The 25,557-nt window shown below is 33.3% G+C and overlaps 3 protein-coding genes across 9 annotated transcripts; 1 reads left to right on the top strand and 2 right to left on the bottom strand.

Annotated features, from left to right (window-relative positions):
• Window positions 1-212: 212 nt before the first annotated feature.
• LOC127838878 (baculoviral IAP repeat-containing protein 7-like) lies at window positions 213-24,669 on the bottom strand. 7 transcript variants are annotated; one of them, XM_052366906.1, is made up of 18 exons: window positions 24,004-24,669; window positions 20,673-20,759; window positions 17,690-17,907; window positions 16,249-16,376; window positions 8,112-8,151; window positions 7,771-7,823; window positions 7,099-7,141; window positions 6,572-6,624; window positions 5,734-6,461; window positions 5,449-5,563; window positions 5,010-5,167; window positions 4,707-4,776; window positions 3,802-3,939; window positions 3,113-3,288; window positions 2,862-3,030; window positions 2,485-2,598; window positions 1,949-2,150; window positions 213-1,394 (listed from the first exon to the last, which is right to left on the bottom strand). In XM_052366906.1, the coding sequence occupies exons 3-17, from the start codon at window positions 17,899-17,901 to the stop codon at window positions 1,960-1,962; spliced, it is 2,388 nt and encodes a 795-aa protein (XP_052222866.1). In that variant the 5' UTR covers window positions 17,902-17,907; window positions 20,673-20,759; window positions 24,004-24,669; the 3' UTR covers window positions 213-1,394; window positions 1,949-1,959. The 7 variants fall into 7 exon arrangements, with proteins under 7 accessions (XP_052222866.1, XP_052222865.1, XP_052222869.1 ...); XM_052366905.1 differs by lacking the exon at window positions 24,004-24,669 and adding an exon at window positions 22,821-22,966; XM_052366909.1 differs by lacking the exon at window positions 24,004-24,669 and adding an exon at window positions 22,821-22,966 and having other exon boundaries at window positions 4,707-4,773.
• Window positions 8,553-11,420, top strand: LOC127838889 (uncharacterized). Its single transcript, XM_052366946.1, has 6 exons — window positions 8,553-9,024; window positions 9,333-9,498; window positions 9,762-9,859; window positions 10,295-10,333; window positions 10,853-10,913; window positions 11,132-11,420. The coding sequence occupies exons 1-6, from the start codon at window positions 8,797-8,799 to the stop codon at window positions 11,152-11,154; spliced, it is 615 nt and encodes a 204-aa protein (XP_052222906.1). The 5' UTR covers window positions 8,553-8,796; the 3' UTR covers window positions 11,155-11,420.
• LOC127838887 (putative nuclease HARBI1) lies at window positions 11,344-15,897 on the bottom strand. The gene is made up of 5 exons (XM_052366938.1): window positions 15,200-15,897; window positions 13,867-13,968; window positions 13,510-13,587; window positions 13,088-13,194; window positions 11,344-12,255 (listed from the first exon to the last, which is right to left on the bottom strand). Exons 1-5 carry the CDS (start codon window positions 15,735-15,737, stop codon window positions 12,061-12,063), a joined length of 1,020 nt encoding a protein of 339 aa, XP_052222898.1. The 5' UTR covers window positions 15,738-15,897; the 3' UTR covers window positions 11,344-12,060.
• Window positions 24,670-25,557: the final 888 nt, after the last annotated feature.

Genomic DNA, 25,557 nt, shown 5'->3' with positions numbered 1-25,557 from the left:
AGATGTCGTAACCAGAAGCGGTAATATTACAGGTACTAATGCCGGATGGTTTAACTTCGGTGATTAGATGTATGCATGCATACATGCATATGTGTTCGAGTTATTCGAATGTAAGTTAAGCATTAAAGTGATTTGATTGAAGATATAACAGGTGTATGCCCTATATATGCCACTTTTACCAGGAGGTGTTTATTTAGAAAAAGAAAAACATCTAAGTTTTATAATTTTTATTTTGTTTTAATGACAAACCTAACATCTACATGTAAATCAGTGTTATTAACACAATCAATATATTTTAGAATATCTAAATAATATTAAAAAACAAAGGCGAATTTCATAAAAAAAACAAATTATAAGTCTTAGTGATTTAAGGCCATTTGCAATTTATAAAAATATATTTGAGGAGCTCATATTATATAAAACATGTCTTAACATGTTACATACTTGACTGAAAGATTGTTATAGCAAGTTACGCATAATTGTTTACGGACGGATAATGACATTGTTATATGCCTGCAAGCATTTGAATAGCTATTTAAGTATTTCTCTAATAATACATCGACATCATATACAAAAGATGAACACGTTGACATAGACGTTACAACATCACACGCGATTTAATGAAACAAGTACATAAAACACAGAAACACACGCATGCAATATCTCTATAAAAAGACATTTGTGCTCAAACTAAATATATCATCAAACAAACCAAATAAAAATGTTTAAATCTACGAAACAAAGAAAATAACGTATTCCGAAGTTCCATGTATACGGCAATATGCATATTCATCATCTTGTATGGAAACAATAACGCGTAGCCACCTACTTGTACACCTGTATGAAAATTGGATTCAATATATGTTTACAGCAATTTAAAATTATCTGCAACCCCTGCTGTATTAAAAATATTGACTAACATAAACGTCATGTCGGTTGTGGTCTTACATATAATGCCGACGCTACGGTTGTTTTATTAATAGGGTACTTGTCATGGCATATACATATGTCGTGTCCAATATAAATCATTACATTCCATGCTCAAGCTATATCAGTACAGAAAAGTACAGTATACACATAACTATTTTAAATATAACGTATCTATGCAAAGACGGCAATTATTGGTTTTTTCCAGGAAGCATCCTCCAGAGTACATTTATAAGATATATATTTCGATGATATCAAGCTAAATTAAATAGGTTTAAGCTAACCAACTATGTTGAAGGCATGATGCAGCTGTTCCGTGAGCAAGGTTTTTATTATACTGTTCCTCATTGTCTTGATGCAAGGAGAAGGAACCCATGTCAGCACAACCTCTGCATAGAGAGGACAAGGCAGTTGACAGGTCTCTGTCTTTGGTAGTGTCGAGCGCCTTCATGACTGCTTTTGCGTCGCTGAAAAACACAATGTTGTTGGAGGAGTATAGGTTGTGATACATGTAGACTGCACCTGTTTAAGTGGTACTGCTTTAGCCTTGAAGTTGGCTGAGTAGAGGTCGCTTGCGAGGACGTTCTTGTCTACCTCCTGGGTACCTGATGTTGATTCCATTTGCACCACTTCTGACATCTGGTCAGCAGACCCGTCAGTGAATAATAATAACAATGTTGAAAATAACTGAATTACTAAACAATAAGATCACTTATGTATTAATGTTTCCTTGTGAAGAATACAATACTGGCATGTGCCTTCCCTGCGTCGCACACGTTCCCTGATTAAGAGAAATTTTTGCAAATTGATTTATGCGACTCGTACTTTCGGTAAATGTGCGTGCATTATCGTCAATGGAATTATATCGAGAACTTCTCTGACAAGTCTTGGTATTTTTTTGAAATTTATATATGTTATAGACAGTTTTGTAAATGTTCCGCAACCACGTTTTGCAAGCCATATAGAGCGTATTTGACTTCAAGAGTAAAGTATATTTGTCGGGTATACACATTATACATACCAGATTATTCTTCAACTCATAAAGGTGCGAATCGTTTGATTTATCGGTCTGCCACAGTCTGGACATATGTCTCTGTGTTGAGTACAATCCAAGCAATACTTGTGATGTGTGCACGGTAGAAACAAGGCGTTCACTTGGTTTGTGTGGCATAAATGACATAATAGCAGATTCTTCAATCGTTGATTTTGTAACATCAATGTTTCTTAAATTAAAATGTTATTTCTTTGTATTCAAAGGTACAACAGCCTATGGCCTGAAGTCACTTAGTGCAGCAAACATAAATAAGCATACAAACAAATGGACGCATACAACGCGTGTTGGTAAGATGGTAAAAAATGAAAAACTACAAAAAATATATACACAATGCGTATCAAAAATGTTGTACGAAACCGATGTATTATTCATGAAATATAAAAGATAAACACATACAAATACTTATGATTTTATTAATCAATTTATATGGCAGCCACACTTAGAGACAATACAAAAATGGCAAATAGTCATGAATTTTTGCATAACATTATAAAGTATATTACCATTTGATTGCGGGCCTATTGGTTGTTGTGTACGGAGTGTTTCGTCAGGTAGTTTTCTCTCACGAATTACCTCCATACGTGTAACAATGTCCTCAATGTATGGCTCTCTTGTGCCTAAAACGTATCAACATATTGAGTAAAGTGAACATTGTTTGTATTGATTATGCACGTAAATGCTTATTTCAAGGAAATAATCAGGTTAATTCAGGTTTGAACATAAAACAATACAAATTAAATGTCTAACATTTACAATTGGTACGTGCTGTACATTTTTAAGTTAAAAACGAAAGAAACTGGGTGTTGAATATCTCTAATTCGTGTATCAAATTACATACTTTCATACGTGTCAAACTACAATACAAGCTAATGGTTACAACCTTGTTGAACCAGTTCCAAGACAGCATGTCGAAAATCGTCTACGGGAAACCCCATGTCATAGGTAATAATGACTTGATGTTTCTCAACAATCCTTCGAACGAGTCTGTCATCGATTGTTAAAGCAGCCATGACGCCGTTTATCTCTTCATGCTGATGCGATGTGGTTTCCTGGTTCAAACTTATTATTAAATATCCTTTGCTTATATGCATAACTGGTTCTTACGATACAACATATACCAAACGCACTTACAGTTTCTGCAAGATCTGCAGACACTTGAATTAGGTTGATGAATTCGTCGCCCTTTATTTCTCTTGCATAAGGACAAGCTGGAAACCATCTGCAGTGCTCTATCCAAGAATCGTCTCCTGGTCCCCATTTCCTCAAACCGCCGTCACAAGCGAAGCAGCGACAATGGTCGTCAACGCCTTGGATAAGTAAACATGTATATTTCGCATGATAATGCACTACATGTAATGCAGTCGGTTTCTCCATATTTATAAACAAAAGGACAACGAATAATGGAAATCGACCGACACAGATTTAGACTTAAAACTATGTCGATTTTACTTAAGCTCCATAAAAGTCATAACATTCAAACGGATGCTTCTAATGTCAATTGTATCGTACAAGTATCATATAGAACTCAGCATGACCCATGTGTGTCTTACAAATTCCTTGCATTTTGTGTTTCAAACACTATCAAGTACGACCTAAATGTTTAAAGTATTTTATTATTTAAGCATTGGCTTCGCAAACCGTTTAACATGTACTCAGACAATCCAACTTTTACACATTTTCTATTTTTTCTGTAATTATATGTTTAAATAAAGTGTATTGGCAAAGACAATCGTAAGAGATTATGTTTGTAGTTTAACATTCACACAATTGTTCATAGTTTGTTAAAATTTAACAATGTGCCGTAAGCCGAATTAACCTACCGGTGTAATAAAATCCAGCAGTTGCCAATTGTTCTGGTCTCTGGGATAAATGTAGAGGCCAATGTGTGAACGTATCCAGGCGTGACGATAAAGTTCGAAATCGTTCGTGCTTTGCTCTGTAGTTTGTAACAGGCCGTCCTACAATATATAGCAATAATTTTACAAATGTAATTGAATATAGAATACGTATTTTGATTGTGTAACGTTAATGAAAACATATTGACAAGAGGATCGACATCATACTAAAACGTTAAAAGTGATATGGCACCGTATAAACTATTGCGGAATACGTATAAACATGACACAAAACACAAACTAATTACATTGATAACAATAAGAAAATTACCAACTAGTCCGAGAGAAATTGATTTACCCTAAATTTCTGAATTGATTTCAATCGAACGTACATTACACAATTCACATTAAACGCAGTTCTGGTTCGATCAATTTAAACCGAGGTATGGTCTTTATATTTATCTTGAGTGTTCAACTGCTTATTTCTCAATGGATTTAGTCTTCAATATTGCCTCAAATTCTATAGATGTTCCACTGCCGTTGTGATTTTATTGCACTGTTAGCCTTTTTTATGGAATTCATTCTTTGCATAACAAAACACATGCAACTTATCTCTGTTTCGGCAGAATTTGCAAACAAGTACTGCCCTCAGTTTCTCCAACGCATACCAAGAGGACGTTGATAATCTTTGGTTAATAATATACATTCAGCTTCCTGGTATCAAGTAAAGCTTGACTCACATGTACAGAGGCTCGTAAACAGAGGGTTTGATCATATTTGTCATTTTCAATAATTGAAAAAGTACATAACTAAGTATTGTTTTATGTACTGTTGATTTGAACCTTAGGTGTAACGTAAAACTAATAGCATAAGAAGAACATAATTAAAACCTTGTTGCTGTTGGTAAATTTCACGCTGTCGTTGCCTGATTTCTTCTGGATGTTGAAGTATGTACCTCTGCTAAAATTATTATACTGCTTACTTTAGCATATCATTTACTACGTATATGTTGCAAAAACTCAATATATATAATTAAGTTAGAAACTTTTACTCTGTCAGTAATACCTTATAATGTTCGATATAACTTTATGATGAAATGCCTTCATAATACTATACTTTTTAGTATGCTTTGAGCTGAAGTAAAATCTGTTGATCATAAAGCAAGTACGAATTACAAAAAAAGGTATCCTTACCTTATAACTTTCTATGGCTGCACGACTTCCAAATTTATCTACCATGAACGGACAGTTTGACGAGTGTTTCACGTGCTCCAGCAGTGGATTGTCCATATCTGAGAAGTCTTTCAGACCAATACCACAACAGAAACATCGTACGAGATCGTAACTTTGACCTAAGAAGTTTAACTGGATGTTAAGCGCAAAATACTCGTATATATCAATATAACATTGCCATTTGTAAGAATATGTAATTAAGTACTAGCAGTACATGATTAATCAACAAGGTGCTTTTAACTACTAATCATCATGAGCAAATATTACGAAAAAGTAAAAAATACATATCATGAATTGTTCACACCTTAAACCAAACAGGAATTGTGCATATATTTAATGTATAGCCGTATATAAATATCAACGTATTAAGTAATCCGTTGTTGAAATCAAAACATTTTACCTGTAAAAAAGAAACCCGCATCACAGAGGGTTTTTGGGTATGGTTGTTGTAAAGGCCATTCACGAAACGTCTCCATCCTGTAAACTTCATTTTCATACGAAGCATATTTAGCCGTCTGCAATAAAGGGATTCATTTTATAATAGAAAACTACTTTGGATCGTCACATTTTAACAACTTTCTTTTAAGGCAATATATAACGTCAATTTTTTCGAAAAGGTTATTTTATATCATCGATGATAGTTGTAATGTAATATGCAAAATTGTGCAAAACATAAAAAGCGCACCTGATATCTACTTGTATGAGCCATGTATTGAAACCGCTCTGTGTTGCTCTCATTGACGTGCATTGCATTATTCTGAACTCCTTGTAATATTTCTCTTGGCTCGCGTTGCGCATCGTCAAAACGATAATTGTCAGGCTGATTTACAAACTGAGTACTAGCGTTATTGTGGCCTATTGATGGTCGTTCATCTAGTGAGGGTTCGTCTTCTGTTATTGGCCTGTCATGCTGCTGTTCATCTTCAGAAACTTGAGTTGAATACTTCAGTTCCGGCTTTTGTCCATTCGGATAAATAGATGCACAGTTGCATGTGATCATGTGAAAACCACCAAAAGGATTCGCTACCATAATGTCACAGAAATTTATAGTAGACACGTTTGTATTGCAAATATGTTTAACCAACATCGAAATCGTATGCTTATCCCCCAAAAAGAAGGATTGTCTAAACTCATTTCTGAATGCGAGTACAACGGTTGGTAACGTCTTTTCTGTCGAGGTTTCCAGTTTCCTCCACCACGATAACGACGGTAAAACCATATACGCGATTCTCTGACGTAAATATAACAGTGGGGGTATTTCCATTCCCACAAACTTGCCAAAATGACATAATTCATCCAGAATGCGACTTATTGCAAATCCGTTGCTTGTTGAATTATTTTTATTGCGCAGACCTTTTTGTAAGTCTGTTGTTAAACCAATTTTGAAAACTTTTGTCCCGAATATGCTACCGACTAACAGAAAACAGACAATATTAAACAATAGTCATATTCCAAATCTATAATATTTAGAGTATTATATATATATTTTATAGAATAATATTCAAATTTCAGATGTTATTTACCTTTAATGGAACCTGTGCACGGTTGAACCTTCCCAAAATAAACGTATGTTTTTCTGCAAACATTGAAAAAAAATGCAAAAATGACGTTGGTGATTAATTATATATGCTTGTATATAATATGTGACGTTTCAACTAAATAAGGCGAACACATACCCGACAAATTCTCCCAATTTATGACTGTCTAATTTTCATAACCGCGATATATACATTTATATAACACATATCAATAGACCGTGATTGTACAATAAATTTAAAGACGTTTATTTCGATGAAATCATCACTCAATAATACTTGTACATGGAAACTGAAACTAATTACTTAATATAATCGTACATAGTCAACCTCAAACCGGCATTCATCACAATACATGTAAAATCAGATACATTTATAAAGTGCAGATTTACTTAATGTCCCGTTTATTGAAAAACTATTTAGTTTGAAAATGGAGGTTCGCGGATAAAGTGTTCATGCACATATTTTAACTTGGTATTCACCAAGATTTTGCATTAACACTTGTATGTGTATACCTTTTATGTGTGTTTGCTTCTAACTTCTCGTGTGTATTCACGTCTGTGATGAAAAAAAGAATCATATCAAATATACTTAAACATATAGGGATCAACTCATAGAACAAAACGCACAATATGCGAACGAAAAAGAATTGTTTAAACGGACAAATACGCCGTATTTTTTATTTTTAAGAGAAAAACATTTTTCCCGTTTCCAATTAACAGTTCATTTAATTCATGTGTCATATTAATACATGAACATAATAAGAAGGGAACATTTTACTTGCACGTTTATATGTCAAACTTACATACATTTTATGAATATTGATACTGTTTTATGAACAAATAGAAACACCGGCATATACCTTATTATTTAGTTATGTATTATGGCAAATAATAATGCACACCACACATCAAAGCACATCCCACAAAAAATATATAAACATAATTAAAACCACAACAATATGATTATAGCAATTAAAGTGTTCACAGTGAATACATTTATATCGAGTAATCTCCGTATGTAATTATAAAAAAGCTGTTATGGAATGTCTTCGTTTTTATTTTGACATGCTCGCTCTAAAATATGTTTGAAACAGAGACGCTTTTCTTTCTTGAAGTAGATATTAACACTAAATAAGGTGAAATATTGATTGTGAAAACATTTGATACAATATGGCTCAAAGTTACCTTGTGAAGGCATATTAGATTGTAATGTACCTTTTCCGACTTTGTCTTTGTCACTATAATAAATATACAAAACTATTTAAATCTTTCACACATTGAGTCAAATTTTCAGCTTTCAGCATTGCACCCGCGCAAACAACATTGTAATGAACTGTTTTATGTTTATTGATTGAACAAAATACATGGAAATAAACACACATACAAGTAACAATATTCACATGTTAACTGGTACATATGTTGCGATATTTAGCTGAATATTAAGTAAAGTGAACACTGTTTAAATCCACGTGATAAAAATGTTAACAGTTATATATGAAAAACATAACCACAAGTGCTTTGATTACCTGTCACACGCATCTGTTCCTTCCAAATGTTTGTTGTCGGCTGTAAATATAAAACAATCAAAAGCATTTACCATTGAAATCAGATAGCGCATATACCTATCTTAAACTGATAAGCGATCCATACAACCTTAATGTAAACCTGTTATATTTTCACAGAATAGAGCTTACTTTAAATAAAGAAATGTTATGTTAATACAGACAACTACATTAACTTAAAGCATTATAATTTAGCCGAAGTTTGACCATCAGTTAGCCTGCCATTACTACCGCAATATCAAGGTAAACTTTTAAATATGGTTCAAGAGTTTTTGGTAAACAACAAGGTCAACAGGTCTAGTCTTAGTCAATTGGTTAGAGCTTAATGGACATCGTTGTCAATTTCTTTTATTATAGAGCTTATAAGTTCCATGTTCCTAAGCATCATAAGCATATAATGTTGCAACCAGCAGCCAATTGTATAAACAGTGGTTTAAATTTACTGTGGTAATTTGATTACCGCAGTAATTTGCATGGTTAGGTTACCGCCGTTTATTTTCATTTGTATAAACGATGGTTACTGCGCGGTTACCTAACCATTGAAATTTGTCAACTTACCGCAGTAAAATTACCAACAATGCAATACCGGTACTTAACATGACGTCATTTTCGCGCAAATTGTCAATTTGACAGCCGACGCTTTTGCAAAATGGAAAATGTCAACAAAAGAGCGAAAGCTTTTAACGAGCGCGAAATCGAAGTAATGACAGATTACATGAAATTGAATATTCACAAGCTTAGAATGAATCATGGCTCGGGCGGTCCGGGCATGGTTGCTCGAGTCCGTGAGATCTGGGACGAACTTTTAGCTGGTGTAAACGCATGCGGAAACGGACCGAGGACACTACAACAAATCAAGGAAAAGTGGAGGAACATGGTAAATATAGAATTAGTATGTCTTTTATTAGAAATTTACATAAAATATACACCATTTCCAATTATACGAGTGAAATTGATTTAACGTACGACAAAATTAAGCGAGCACTGAGGGATATTTCGACCGGTGGTGGGCTCAAACCCTCGACTGCCGTAGTAACGACACGTTTTTTCATTTGAGCTAACATCTCACACACGGGTGGCGCAAGCTACAATTCATAGATTTCTAATTCACCTAGTAATGGCAATATATCGAAGAATTTCAAAAGGCGAAATGAAATGTATCCATTTATGCTATATTTATTTTAGACCAAAAACGCTAAAGCCGACGTTTCAAAGCAGCGAAACCATGCTGCCGCTACGGGGGGAGGACCGCCATTGACTGAAATGTCGCAGACCTCGCAGGCGGTGGCGAGTCTGTTTACCCATTCGGCATCGTTTCATGGCGTCGTGGACGACGCAGATACCGTCATCGGTTTGTTTAATATTGTTTTAAGATTATAGTAATACAAATGAAAGATATTTTCACGATATTTCAACTTCATATTTTTACCATACCCAAAGATAATAAATACTATTATGAAAAAAAAATCGAATACTCCAAACGATTTCTTCTCTTACCATGTGTATTAATTATCCATTGTCAGTGATACATTAGATCCTTTCCAATCATTTTCGAGACAATTTCAGTTATACTCCTAACACATTCACGCATTAATTAAATCCAAATCGTTATAGCGGTTACTCCTCCATCGCCGGGGTTCCTGGGCCTGCCCATAATGGAGTTATTAACCGCCATGGACATCCCTTCGGTGTGGCGGAAACCTTTCAAGACAGTAAGTAATGACACTTTAAAACTCCATGTTTTAACTTACAGGAACCGAAATACGACTGTCTACTTCGACATCCACAGACTATATGACGTTGACTTTACACAGCGACTGTTCCAAAATGTTTGGGTGAACTCAATGACTATGCTTTTGATATGTGCATTGTGTACATTAAAAAAAAGTTGTTCCTTTCCTTATAGTTATATCGAAGATGCACAAATATTCGCCACTTATACGTTTGATGTACAAATCTGTTTGTCAATGCGGGTTTGAGCAGTAACATGCTAGATAAATGAATATGTGTATTGTATTGTTCATAAAACTTACCCGTGTTATAAATGAGCGATTCCGTAAAGAGCAATATGTAGAGGGGTCCAATGAGGGAAAACTATTTCCCTTATTTTTTGTTTAAGATAAAGATTTGTTTAATTAAATTTCCAGATACGCCGAGATGCCCGAGAAGCAAGGAAAACTCAAGCGGTAAGTTCTTTCATCAACATAACTCTAAGTCTATAAATTATTATGTACGAAATAAAAAAATATATATTTGTAAATGTTAACAGTGTTTCAATATTTATTGAAATGAATTGTATATATCATAAAATGTAATGCTATAATTACAAATACTTCTTACACTAGTAACAGTACCACTAATAGTACAAGTGCTTGTGCTACCACTACCCCTAAAACTACCGGTACTATGCTACTGCTTGTGGTAATGCTACTTCTACAGCTACTTCTAGTGCAACTAATACTACAACTGCTACTTCTAGTGCTACTACTACTACTACTACTACTACTACTTCTACAGCTACTTCTAGTGCTACTACTACTACTACTATGACTGATATTTCTACTTCTACTGCTTCTACTCATACTTATGTAACTACTACTACTTCCACCACCACCACCACCACATTTTCTTGTGTTTTCCTGTTTTATTCTGTTAAATAACTTAAAATTATAAAATATATTTGGATATTTGTTGTTCCATTCTAGCAACATCTGTTCCATCAGCCTCAACCTCAACCCCACTGCCCAGTGACAGTAGCAGAAAGAGGTAATAATGGGATATGTAAACATGAGAACTATAACTATTGATAAATCAGGAGTATTCTTTTTGTTGAATCATTTTCTTTTTATTGGCAAGTTCATGAAATGTAAATGCTTGATATTATTATGTCTTTTTGTTAAAGCTTCAATTCATTAAAATGTTCATTTAAATGTAAGATCAAGTACATGTACTTTGTGACATACTTTTAAACATTGATCTTTAAGGACTCTCAAAGATGCCCAGTTAGAGGCCCTGGAAAGCCAGGCAGAGATGAGTCGGGAGGGGGCAGCATGTTACCGAAAAGTTGCACGACTTGCAGAGTTATTGATAGAACGCCTTGAAAAACAATGAAAACATTTATTATTCTTGTTAATGTTATTTTACTGTTAAATCTTTTTGTTTGAAAGTTTGATTTGTTAATAACAACAACAGTTAATACAATTATAATTTATTTTACTGCATATGTTCATGCATTTTCACCATTTTAATTGCAATAAATATTTCATTTTCCTATACAAAGATGTCACTGTTTATATACAATCGAAAGCTTTAAGTACACATACATTGCACTATTACTTTATTAAATTAATAAACACAGAGGAAAAATGGCAATACAATGTAAACAAGAACAGCAAATTTCCTGTGATATTTTCAAAAAGAAATCAGAATAACAATTAGTAATTTTTTAGATAAATTTCATAAATGAAACAAGCAATTCCTTGAATTGATATCACCCGCCGATACGCACCAAATAAAGAACAGGGCAGTAACTGTAAAGTAACACAGTGCAGGGCTAGAGATATCAGTGAAAATAATTGCAATAACATTGCATTGCAATTCTCCACACTGATATCTATACACTCATGTCTTTTTTTATGTAGAAATCTCTTTTATCGTATCTTAGATATAGCCCTAAAAAGTTACACCATATAAACAACAAAGGACAATAACTCTTTATTTTAGAATGTTAAGGGTTATCGTTCTTGTTCATGGTATACACCCACGCCTGACAAGTTTATGACAGACAGACAGACGAACAACGCTCAAACTATATCCCTCCGCCTTCGGGTTGCAGGGAGATAACAAGAAGAATGAAATTATTATCAATGTAGCACTGTTACATTCAACATGAAAAACATAGTGGAAAAAACACTTAAACAAAATACTGTTCAATCAGTCTATTCCTTACACCACGTCCGTCCATTGGTCCGTCAAAGTTCTGTACGTCCGGTTGTTCGTCAAGGTCGTCTTGAACATCCGGGTTCGGTTCCCCCCACATCCGTCTCATGTTGTGCAGCACAGCGCACGCCAACACTATCCGCGTCACCTTTGCAGGCTTCATTCGAATCTGAAAATGAAATACTTCTAATAATAATTAATAAATAAATAAAATCCTAACTGCAACATTCACATAATATGTGTCGTGCTCTGAGAAAACTGAGCATAATGCATGTGCTAAGTGTCGTCCCAGATTAGCCTGTGCAGTCTGCACAGGCTAATCAGGGACGACAATTTTTCATGTAAATGATATCTCTTCTTAGCAAAAATCCAGTTTAAGCGGAAAGTGTCGTCTCTGATTAGCCTGTGGGGACTGCACAGGCTAATCTGGGACGACACTTTGAGCACATGCATTATGCCCAGTTTTCTCAGAACACGGCATATATGTTGGTCATTATTTTCAGATTGGCAATGTTAGCAGTAATGAATTAAAGGGACTTATTCACAACATGTGTCTTCACATGGGTTGCCATTTATTTTATACTTTGTATAACCATCCACGTATTGTTGCAAAATATAACGATAACAAAAGAATCGAATAAGTATAAGTCGGCGGCATTAGTGTTATTTCTCACACTGACATAAAAATTTCATTTATTTCTTGAATCTGTGACAAAAAGTTGAAAAATTCAAATTTTTATAAACTGTAAACAAGTCCCTTTTATTATGCATTCATGAAAATTAAATTAAGCATACTTATCCAAACAAGGATGTTTTTTATGAAATGAAATACCAGTTATTAAGTATCAATCTTCATTAAGGTAATTTTTAAGCTTCCTGCATGAAACATTAATGAATATTGGTAAATTTTAACTGCTTTTGTGTTGACAAAAGACCTTATTCATTCAATTATTACAGTTTATTATTAAATTTATTATTATTAAATCAAACATTAAATTTACCTCCACATGCAATATATGGAAGGTCCTCTTCCATACACCAAAGCACCTCTCTATAATGTTTCGCGTGCTTATGTGTGCTTGGTTGTACCGTTCTTCGGCTTCATTTCCTGTGATAATGGTAACAATAATGATAATTATAGTTATGCTCATAATAATTATTCATTTTATTATTATTTTCATTTAACCTTTTTGCTTTTTTATCAGCATTAGTATTATTATCTTTTTTAGTGCATTTAACAATTTATAATCAATTATTTTGTATATCATAATGAGTTTTTAATAAATAATTCATATTAGTGATATAATTATAAAAGCATTTGTACCTCAATGATTTTGCTCATTATACCAATACAGAACTGAATTTCTTTCATAAACTAGTTGAAACAAATTATGATATTTAAAAACACAACAACTGATCTTACTTGGATGCAATATGGGTGTCATTAGGAATGGTCGACAGGGATAGCCACTGTCTCCCAACAGCCAACCACGTCCAGGATCTGCATGTAAGATAGATATATAGCTAATCACACATATCACAACACATACATGTTTATTAAATAATTTATTTAATTTTTAATGACATAACATAGTATAACTGTAAGGTATAATGTATTTTAGGATTAAGTACATGACTACATCACAGTCTATCTTTACTTTATTATAAAATACTATGAGTCTATGGAAGTCACAACATGAACATACTAGTAAAACTCTACCTGTTAAATAAATAAATAACTTTTAACATTATATGAGGTAATACAATTTTTATGCATTACCTTGATGATTTGCATCTAAATGTCTGCCAACGTTGGACATCCTGAAAACGTGGGCATCATGGCAGCTTCCTGGCCAGCAGGCATTCATGCTTGTAAAATTCCCTATTGAAAATGGGTTTAAAACATGAGCTAAACATTTTATTCCGTGTATCATAATTAATTTACATAGGAATCTCAGGGTTGTTATTTTGTATAATTATGCTAAAAATGTATGTGAATTTTAATTTTAGCTGAAGTTTTTATAAGTAGATTAAATAAAACAATGTCCTTTTATAGATTCTGTTACCAGATAACACAATTAAACATATTTTAATAGTTAACAAAGATAACATGTAAAATTTATTTGATTTGCAATTTGTAAATATGTAACTCAAGATTTAACATTAAAATCTGTTGTTTAATTTAATGGGTGTCCTCACTATTACTGCATTAGATTTACAATAGATGAACTATTTTTAGAGATTTATCTTGAGTTAAATAAGAGAAAATAATGTTGTTTTAAATGTAAAGCAGCTTTGCAGTAGTCTTAACTGTTAGAATTCTTTTACAAAACAAATAATTAATTTTATATTTCTATCAAATTAGATATATAATGGGCTATTAATTTTCAGAGATAACACTTATAAAATGTGCAATTTCTTTCTCTTGGGAAATTTTATTGTTATGTCTTGTTCAAAGACACAAAAAGTTATTACAATTTTTAATGAAGATTTTCGGTCCAAATTTAAACATTATATTTTGCATGCACCATAAATGAATTATAATTCAATTCTTACAGAGAAATTGTCTTAGTTAATACACATTTGCAATATAAACATATTGTAATATCTACCTCCAATGATAATAAACAATCAAACTATCAAACTAAACCTTAGCTTTCAATATTTAAACATTTTACATATGGGTAAATACAAGATTTTTCAGTGGGTACCCCGTAGGGAACCTCAATGTCCAAAATTTCAATGTACACGAACTGTGTAGTCATGTATATGCATTCAGAGAAAACTGAGTGGATTTAGCCAGTTTTCACACGTTAAGTCGCAGATACAGTCGCATTTTTATAGGAAAGGAAACGGAGTTAAATAAACGTGGATGTGCACATGGACAGCAGTCATTTATGTTTAAAGTGGATAGTATGATTTGTTATTGAAAATTGATGCGATCATTTCGTTTTATGATGTATTGTTTAATATATTAAGACGAAATTCTTGCATTGTGAACATCATTAAAATAATGAAATATGAACTACGTCAGAACGTGTTTTGGATAAGATTCCATGGATTTAAAAATTAATGCAGTTTTTCCTGGACATCAATAATACAAATTGGCTTACCGTCTCTGTCACAAGTTGCCTGTACGTTGATCGAGTGATAGTGTTTCCTGTTGACGTACGCTGCTTCGTCGGGCTGCCCGGGTGATAGAAGACGGATGTGGGTTCCGTCTATACAACCAATGACAGAAGGGAATCCCCGAACCCGGAAGAAGTCATTAGTCGCTCGGCGTCGGTCTTCGTCGCTGGTTGGAAATTTAATGAAACGGTCCTTCAGTCCGAAAATAGCGTCAACAACAGCGGTGATAACCCGAGAAACAGTAGCTATGTCAACGCCGAAGGTGTCACCGATAACCTGAAGAAAATTCCCAGTAGCCAAGAATCGAAGAGTTATAAGTATCTGCTTCCGTGTTGACAGAGACCTGTTTCGTCGCGTCTGTCGTCGTAAAATAGGGTCCAAGAGGTCGACAAGTCGGTCAAGGCTCTGGGCAGAAAACCTATACCTTCGGCGCAGTTCGTCGTCATCAAGTCCATTCGTTTGTAAGTCAATTCGTCGAAATCGTCGCTGTCGTCTGTGTCTAAAAAAAAGTACGTCCGCCATGTTGGTCAGTAGTCCGTGTGGTAACCAGCGTCTAACCAGCTCATAGAGGTGGGTTACAAATCACCGCGGTAATAGAGCGGTTACTGGCAACGTCGTTTTTTATACAAACCGCCGAGACGCGGTAACCACAGCGGTTACTGCGATCTTGCCGTTACCTTGTGGTTAAATTGTTTATACAATCGGCTGCAGAAAGCGTATAGAAATATATTTCACCGCTAAGCGAGTCACTAGGCTTATCCTATTAAATATTTTACAAAACACAGTACACATGTATCAAGCTCTTGAAAAAAGGCGTTTAAATGTGTGTGTGGTTTTCAATTGCAGCATGATCGTTTAACAAATGCAAAACCACTTAACACACAGTCACATAATAATTATATATTTAAGTGGCTTTAATGGTAACTTTTCATTTCAGATGGTTGTTTCTTTCTTTCATAACGTAGACTTACCCGTTTTAATTTTCACTTATTGGATACAACGGTTTCTTTCGAAAAATAGCTTAACATGTTACCTTCGATATCTGTCAAACATCCAGGTCCAGGATTTGGTTCTACACCAGAAATGAGCAATTGTACCTTTATGACTCCATTAGGCAACATGTCTTCCAACACATTCCACAATTCATTCTGACTTATATCTCTAAAAAAAGAAACAATTACGATATATATTATTTGTTCTCTTGACATTTCGGCAAGCAAAAAGCTACTGTTACAGGACATACCGAATGTAGTATGTGTTTTTCAGTTTCATCTGCAATGATGATTTCATGTCGGGAAAATGCAAATCACATTGCAAAATCTCTGATGGCCTTCAGTTTGGTTCACACATCTCATCTGGGAAGGATTGTTACAAGTCAAGCAAATACATAGCAGTCTCTTGTCAGGCCATAAATTACAACAATACTATAATATAATCAACAATAATCAATATAAACAATATAATCAATAATGGCCTATCGAGCAAATGCGCAACACATACAGAGGAATAAGGGGACCGGACAATTACAAATGGTGACAAGAACTGACATGTCGGAAAGATGCTTAGTAAACAACAGTGTCATCTCGGACTGGAAAACGATCAAGTATTGCCACTTAATGACGTTTCGGGCCAATACCTAACTAATACAGCGACATCTCGGACCGGACAATGATCATACAGTGATTTTGGATGAATTTTGGCAATGGCTCTACAAGACCACACTGACGTTTCGGAACCGAACAATACGCTTTGACGTGACACGCTATGAAATTTCGGGCAAATGTCTTCAAATCTCAAGTGACACCTCCAGAGAGGATACTTATTAAAAAGTGACATGCAATGACATATCGAAAAAATTAACTCGATTACGAAGTTACATGTGTATGTTTTCGACAAGGATGAAGCGCAGGTTTAAACGCATAAGGACAATCACACGGACAAAGGATTCCAGTAATTATTTTGTCCCGATGTAATCAATATAGTATTCGTCATTAAGCAATTCAGTAAGTTTTTTGTTCAAAACTGTTATCATTACACAAACAAAAGACACCATAGCACTTATGTCGTACAATAATGTCGTACTGCTTTGTCAATATAAGTGCCGCGTCGAGAGATTTTTTTTCAAAAAAAAAGTAATTTGTTTATTAAAAAACAATGCAATAGTGAATACAGACGCAGTTTAATTAGTTTTTACTGTACACAAGGCTTTTATCTACAAAAATTTCATAATAACAAAATCTTGAACAAAAAATGCGTTATGTTGCTTAAGAAGCACTGTACGACAGTGTCAGTGTTTAGTTTGTTACGAACTTTCATCATTTACCAAATTTAAACGAGAATAAAAGGTATGCAAATAAAATGACATATGCTTCTAATCATAAGAATTCTGAAAAGCACATTGTCATTACACATTTATTGGGTTATACTCATGAGATGTCTGCAAAACAATGTCCGTTAATAGTCAATTTACTTACCCAAATGCAGTGTTCCTGTGTTTCAGACAACACTGATCGACACTCAGAAACATAACAATGACGAGGGCGATGGTAAATAAGTAACCACGGTTTCGATAACATTCCTCATGATTTGTTATTGCAGAGCAATTGTCTGTGTAAGTTGTTATTTCGCCTTTCCAGAAGCTGAATGATCCGATTCTACTTCGATAAGTTTGAATATCTACCCCCATGACTTTCTGCCAAAAGAATACAACCAAACAATTTCGCTGAGGAATATGAAACAAACATTTTAATTGATAAATCTTGTTTCAATTCAAACACAATTTGAAATTATCAACATAAATGTATGAACAAAGTGAGAAATCGGTTAACATTACTTGGGAGAAAAAAAACTTAGCATAATATTTCTGCTTGCATGCGTGTGTATAAAAAGGAATGCAATACTGCTGGAGCAACGAAAGTTTCACTTCTTTATATTAGATAACCAACTATAAAAACTGTTCTTTTGATAACAATAAAACAGCAAACAACTAAATTATTGGAAAGTTATGGACTGTGTTTGATTCATATGCAAGTATTTTTTTAAACAAATAGTCCCTGAAGAGTAGTCATTAGTAAATGACCGATAAGTTAAGCGAGAATAGATAATTCGTGATCAAATTAATCTATTGCGCTTGTTAGGGAATACTCTAGAAGGCACATGTTTAGTTCAATCTTCATGCAACTTCTCAGAGCATTTTTTGCATGGCTCAAAAGATCAAAAGACTTAATCCAAAAACTTAGTCAGAATGTGCATGTTGACAATATTTAGACTTAGTTTGAATATGGGTCACTTGTGTCCAATAAACATGTCTTAGCAAAACCTTGTTCCCATTCTAAAACCATAGTTTTGACTCAATCTTGATTAAACTTAATCCGAATGTTTATCTTTTAATATCTAGCCCATGTTTGAATCTAGGTAACGTACGTCCACAAACTTTGATATAAAGTAAGTGAAATTTGGTCACAATGTTTACCTTTACAATATAAAGGCCAAGTTCGAAGTGAGTAAAGTGCATCCAAGAACTAGGTCACCACTGACAATATATTATTTATCCTTTTCACGTAATTACGATTATATGTTGATAATTTCCTTTGTTATTTAACATTAACAACATGTTTTGCCTCACATGTGGTTAAGCTAAAAATGTGTTTAATGAAAATTGCTGGGATATTCTAAATACTTATTATAACATAGAAAGTGTGTGTCTACATTCAAAAATGACTTTAACACAAAATGTTTTGTCCAAACGTATTCGTTTGTTTTTTACAAAATATAACTCACATTTAGAGATGACAATTTCTGTAAATATGGAGGCAAAATGAATAACTTTTGACCATTGAAATTGTACTGACTTTTGGCCATCAGTTGGTCTTAAAACAATAACTACAATAGCAAGACCATGTTTAAATATGGTCCAACAGTTTGTTCACTCGGAAACCAGGTAACATGTTTATACACATAGCGTGTACACTTAATGCTTATTTATGCTTTTAATGAATCGAGCACGTTGATTGAATTTATGTTCAATAAATGGCGCATAAGCTTTATATTAATTTAGATTGTTCGGGTATGTTGATGCTAATAATTTACAAATTGAGCTTAATGGGATGTTGCTGCAGTTGTGCTGATTTTTTTCCATCTATTAAATTTTGTATATACTTTATATTCAATAACTACACACAAATAGTATATGAACAATGAAATAAAAACATAGGGTCACCGGCCTTGTTTTGATTTTATTCACCATTATATAACATGTACGTATTCAATAAAAATGAAAAATCCCTAATTTCATACAAACGATTAATAACCTATTTAATAGGCAACATGTAGATATTAAATAATCTAAGACACATCATATACCATTTAATTAAACCACAAACTACCAAAAATATCGAGAACCCAAGTTATATTTAAGAAAATTATTTTTTATAATGTTTATGTCACCCAAACAAACGTCATTTTTTACTATTTTAACCACAAAAATGGCATTAAAAAAGTTCTATATAATAACTGTCGGTGAAACTGCTCAAATATGTTCATCTACGTATTGTTATCATAAAACAAAAATAAAAAAGGGAGTCACCGCATTTTTAACTGATAATGTGTTGTTAGCAGCCCTACCGTCTGACTAAAATTTCATAAAATATAGCGATTAGGCGAACCCAAGTACCGTTACATAGATTGTAAGATATATGCATAAACATTAGAAATTGTTTACAAACGTAACTAGGATCACAACAGCTTACAAGCAATCACATCAATAATACACTTTTTAATCACAAACATAAGACAATACAGTATCAAACTCGACCTTACTCATCAATTACAGGGACTTGTTGACAGATTTCGGCATGTTTTGAAGCTTGTGAGTAAATGCTTTAAATTGATTAATGTAAACAACAGAACTAGAAAGCTCCAGTATAAAAACAAGAATGAAATAAATGAAAGAAAGTAAAAAGAAAGAAAGAAAGAAGTAACGAAAGAAAGAAGTAAAAAAAGTTAAACGCACCTGGGATCGACCCACTGACCTTTGTACCTATAATGAACCAACTCGGTTATTTTTGATGATTCTGATAACAAAAATATTTGGTTGTGATAATAGCATCAGGTGTTGCTATAAATATATCCTCGGTTAAATAAACTGCCGCAACACCCCTTTAAGTTTCATGTTCGTTTTGAATGTTTCAGGCAATTGCATTGCAGTAATTTATACAAAGCTTATACATTTCATATTCATTTTACTTCTTCAGGTAGGTACATGCAAGTAATTTACTTATGGAGCTTATAAACTTCAAATTCGGGTTGACAGTTTCAGCCTATTTCATTCTAGTAATTCAGACATTAAACTGGAAAACCTTATTTTAGTTTACTTCGTTCATTCTAGTGCAACATGTACAGCCATTTCAGAGTAATAAGATAATACACTTAATAAAGTACAAGCATAGCTTATCTTACCTTTTTTAAGTTAGTCGGTTGTTTGTTGCTGTTTTTTTTTCAAATTCAATTCCTATGACTCGATTCTGACGAATGTTTATCAGACGGCTGAAATGAAAAAAGAGTATACATTTAAAATTCGTGTGACACAGTGTTTTCAGAAAAAAACATATTCCTCAAACAGTTTTCGAAAGCAAAAGCGGCATTAAAGTTTACATCCGTGAATCAATACGAAACCTTATGTCAACAATGAACGAGGAAGCTAAGGTAACAAGGATAATGACCAGACAAAGTCAGCTAATAGCAAATGGTTTACAGCAGTTAAATAGGGAAGCTCATCCGTCGGCCATGAATAAAAACAAGGACATTTGACATAATGCGAGTTGTCTTTAAACAATGTGAAATTTAAGAAGCGCATGAACGGGAAGAATTGTGTTCATTCGGTTAAGCGTATTTATTCAACTTAACTTACATTAAATAAGAACTCGTTTCTTCTAGTATCTTTTCTACCGCGTAACAAGGATTAATGTTTTCGGGTCGACTGTTCTTCTTGATAAACAAGAATCAATATGAAGAGTTTCTCAAATAAATCTCGTCCGATGTAAAACACGTGACACTAATCACTGATAAGATATGCAAATTAACGTTTGGTGAAAGTTTTACATTGAGTCAAAACCCACATGTGTTATTGCGTCAGTTAAAAACAAATTTATATATATTCTTTTTAATATGTGTCGATTTGGGTAAGTGTCAATTTAATATGTAGTTTACTTAAATTTAAGAAGACATGTGATCTAGGGGATATACCTGTCGAAAGATTAACTATATCTTTCATACATGCTTACAAGTATATGGAGCCATATTTTGAATAGTCGATCCGTTTAATTTAGTGTAAGAAGCCTCGCTCTATTCATTTCTGTGTTTATATTATACACTGTCTCTTGAAATAACAGAAGAAGATATTAACTGGTATTGGATTTATACGATTAAATATCGTTTCAGTTATTGAATATTCTACCACGGCACGTGACTTGTTTTGTATATACAAAGAAGGAAATCTACCGTGGGTTATTACCCCGATATACCAACGGTTGTTTAAAGTGACGTCAATTGATTGTCCGCGCACATTATATTAATGAAAACGACGTCATTTGATTGTAATTGTTGTGGTGACGTCACGTTTTCGCGGAAAAGTGGAGGACGTTCGGTTAATATTATTCTCATTTATAACCTTTAAATCGCGGATAACTTATTTATGAAATCGTGTTAAAATCGAAATAATCCACGGGTAACCGTTGATTATTGCGGCAATAACCAACGGTATGTCGTTCCGATGCTTGTTATCAAACCACTTGGGCTACGCCCTCGTGGTTTAATTCCTACGCATCGGAACTCCATACCGTTGGTTAATACCGCAATAACCAACGGTTACCCGTGGATTATTTCTTAAATAACTTATAAGATTGTCAAACCAAAATCAACATGTACATGCAAATGAAAGAGTAAACATGACATACATGTGTATGTTGGTTATGTTAGATCCGTACTCTGTTTGATACAATTATGAGTATGAGTATGTACACGTTGTATGTGTTTCGTTATTACTTTTCCAACATTGACAAGCAAATATGGTCCCATTTCTGATGTTCAGGTATTAAAAACACAGAGCATTACAACTTCGCGCTCTTGTAACGTAAACGTAAAACATAAATGCACGTATATGTTTTTTATTTCCGTGATGTCTTTCGCAGTATGTGTACGTCAATGATGATGCATTTAACACATGCATTTAACGTATATTTTTCAATTATGTGAGTCCATCCATTTTCATGGTTATAGTCATATGACACATTTTATTCTCCTAAAAGTGAAAATATTGTTGAATTTTAGTTCTATACTTATGATATGAAACGTATTACAAGTATGTATGCATGTTCTATAAATTCATCGTAGACAATATGAAATAAATACAACAATTTGATTCAGTTTAAGAATTTATCATCACTTCATTCATGAAATGACAGTATGATCTTACACTGAAACCAGCAAATATCCTTTAAATCATAAAACACATACTATGCCAGGGTCCTTACACCCAACTGATAATCATGGGTACATTTTGACGGATTATGATATACTTGTATTTACAAGAACGTAAGTTATACTCACCGTTTGTATCTCCGTTTATATCCATAAAAAAGTTAAACCACATTCTAATTTACGACCTCATCACGTGCAATGAAATCAGCATACATATAAAACTGCTTACTTTGTCGATGTGTAATAAATATAAACTGGTACAGACTTGTTTGTAGCAAAACACTTGAAGCACTGCTATCGTTTAGGGTTGTATGAGTCTAATTGTTTCTTAATTAATGACACGGTGGTGTTCTAATGCAGGAGTATGGGCAGTACTAATCTGCAAGCAGGTGCTGATAATATGTTTAATGTAAAAACGTAATATTCGTGCATATGTGAAACACCACTTTAGTTTGGATGAAATATTTCGGATTACAATATGAAAAACAGATTAAGGTATGCAACGCCACTAAACATGGTATGTTTTGGATTTTTATTTTTGTCACAGGTAAAATGCATATTTCTATTACACGTAATTTGTTCAAATTACTGAAAACAATATTAAAAGGAATTAAAAATGTAATGCTCAAATAACAATCCATTTAATATTGCGTTTAACCTGACATGTTCAGGAATACATATCAGGATGCAGATTCGCCTTATGATAACCGTGTTTGTATAAACATGTAGGTTAACTCGGTAAAGCTGCTTGGATGTGTTTATATTAAGGCAAGGATTACCGCATTCATCTTTAGTGCGTTTTACGTTGAATGTGTTTCCTGATTATGTGTTAATGATGAGTAATTTGGAATGCTGAAATAAATAGCCAACTTCGGAAGTTTTGTTCTTAGTACTTTGTTACAAGGAAGATAGACCAAACTTACAAGAACCGAAATTGAAAAAGTAATTCCCATTGTGAAGTCATATAAAATTAGTTTATAAATGAACTATGTTTTTCTGAAATTTAAATATCGATCATCATGTAAAATTGTATAATAAGGTTTGTTTCGTTCAATATTTATCACTGATAAAAATGTTCTGAACTTACTTTTATTATCTTTTTTTTGATTGACCGTGTCTCCGATACAATTTCTCGTAAATAGTTTGTCACTACCATACCATTTGTTGAGAAATGTAATCCAATACACATTTTTTCTTCATTAAACCACGTATTACAATATCATACTTGCAGCTCTCTAAAGCATTATTAAATACCGTTTAAGAAAATTCAACTGATAATAGTAATACATAACATAATGCAACTTTATCTTACCATGATGCCCCTTTAATCAGCAAATATTTTCTCCATGGGAATTCTATTCCTTTTATTCACTCTTGGAAAATACAGTTAATAGCGTGACAAGATGAATGTCTTTTTTAAGAAGTCTTATAACATATACCTACATTCATAGTGCATATTGTAAGTATGCAATAAATTAAACAAATGGCGCCTTTTTATATTTAGATACACGTTATTCAATATGACTAAAATCCGCTTTAATAACGAATGCCAGCGTGACACAATACCCGTTGTTTACCAACTAGACAAAGACATTACTAATACACTTTTAAACACAACATATGCGTATTATTAAAGCGAATCCATTTTATTTAAGTGGTTCTTATAACTATCTTATATTCTCATCATGAATTTGATCTCTTGCAGTTGATTCAAAAAACAAATCCGGAAGTCAAGACGAGCATTATAATTAATTTATTTATTTTTGCAATGTTTCGTTCGTATAACAGAATACATGTCGCTTTCACCAAACACTATAATCTAAAGGTGTTTTTTACAAAATAAATTACACTGACTTTCGATTTCACATCGCTCATATAAAGTGAACCAAACTGGTTCGATTGCCAACACAAAATAGGAATCCCTTTGTTAAGTAATCTGTAAATATGAATTGATCTTTGCTTACGAATAGCAATACACATTAATCAAATCAGTATATTATACTTCAGGTTTTCAGGAATAATGGAAGAAACTTACATAATTTAAGACGGAAGAACATACGCGACTTGGTTTCTAAATGCCTTTGTGAGAAACAAATAAGTTCCGGGTTTAAGAAGTATCACATGTTACATTGAACAGATGTACACTTATTATATTAATGAGTTTGACCATTTCGTCCGTATTTTATATGAAGGACATTCTTTGATAACATCGGTTAAGCCACTGTTCATTGTTTAAATCTAAATTTGAAGGGGATTTACAGTTAAGGATACAAGGTTTAAAATACGTATGACTAATGCTTCAATGGTGACCTCATAAGCAGATCATGTTTAAGATTTGATTTTTCATGTTCAGCGTTAAATTGTAGGTGTGTTTGCATCTGTCAAAGCATCTATTATATTTCGTGGTTGTATTTATTATCGTTAGAATTGCTCACGTTAACAAATCCCCGTTTAAAAATAAAAGTTTAAATTATAGCTGACCATGATTCGCCCGTTGGATTGGCCGTGTGGTTCAACGAGATAGCAAATCGTCTTTTAAACGATGGTTTGAATACCGGAAGATAGCTTTATTTATTATTAACTATTGGTTTTAATGTATTAAATATTAGAATATAACTTACACATTGCAAAATCTATATCATGATAATTGTATATCACAAGCAGCTATAATGCGACGTTAATACAAATAACATGTCCGTTATCTAGTTTATGTCTGTGTGTTCTTTTTTTACATGTTTACATGTTATTATTGAGAAAATAACAACACATAAATATATCACCAGATATACTTTAAAATAATAATTATCATTTAATCAGAATAAAATGTTCTATTGAAGGAGCTATTAAACAAGTTAGCATGTTAGGA

This window comes from Dreissena polymorpha, chromosome 7 (assembly GCF_020536995.1).
Source record: "Dreissena polymorpha isolate Duluth1 chromosome 7, UMN_Dpol_1.0, whole genome shotgun sequence".
In the NCBI taxonomy this organism is placed as follows: domain Eukaryota; kingdom Metazoa; phylum Mollusca; class Bivalvia; order Myida; family Dreissenidae; genus Dreissena; species Dreissena polymorpha.
This window is presented reverse-complemented; position numbering and strand designations above follow the sequence as displayed.

Excerpts from the sequence above, each read along its gene's own strand:
- LOC127838878 (XM_052366906.1), bottom strand. The coding sequence starts at position 17,901 with ATGGGGGTAGATATTCAAACTTATCGAAGTAGAATCGGATCATTCAGC. Across the intron at positions 3,289-3,801 it reads TGCTGGATTTTATTACACCG|GCGTTGACGACCATTGTCGC; the intron begins GTAGGTTAATTC and ends TACTTATCCAAG. Across the intron at positions 2,599-2,861 it reads CTTGGAACTGGTTCAACAAG|GCACAAGAGAGCCATACATT; the intron begins GTTGTAACCATT and ends GATACGTTTTAG.
- LOC127838889 (XM_052366946.1), top strand. The coding sequence starts at position 8,797 with ATGGAAAATGTCAACAAAAGAGCGAAAGCTTTTAACGAGCGCGAAATC. Across the intron at positions 9,499-9,761 it reads CGACGCAGATACCGTCATCG|CGGTTACTCCTCCATCGCCG; the intron begins GTTTGTTTAATA and ends AAATCGTTATAG. Across the intron at positions 10,334-10,852 it reads AAGCAAGGAAAACTCAAGCG|CAACATCTGTTCCATCAGCC; the intron begins GTAAGTTCTTTC and ends GTTCCATTCTAG.
- LOC127838887 (XM_052366938.1), bottom strand. The coding sequence starts at position 15,737 with ATGGCGGACGTACTTTTTTTTAGACACAGACGACAGCGACGATTTCGA. Across the intron at positions 13,588-13,866 it reads TTTAGATGCAAATCATCAAG|ATCCTGGACGTGGTTGGCTG; the intron begins GTAATGCATAAA and ends TCTTACATGCAG. Across the intron at positions 13,195-13,509 it reads GACACCCATATTGCATCCAA|GAAATGAAGCCGAAGAACGG; the intron begins GTAAGATCAGTT and ends CCATTATCACAG.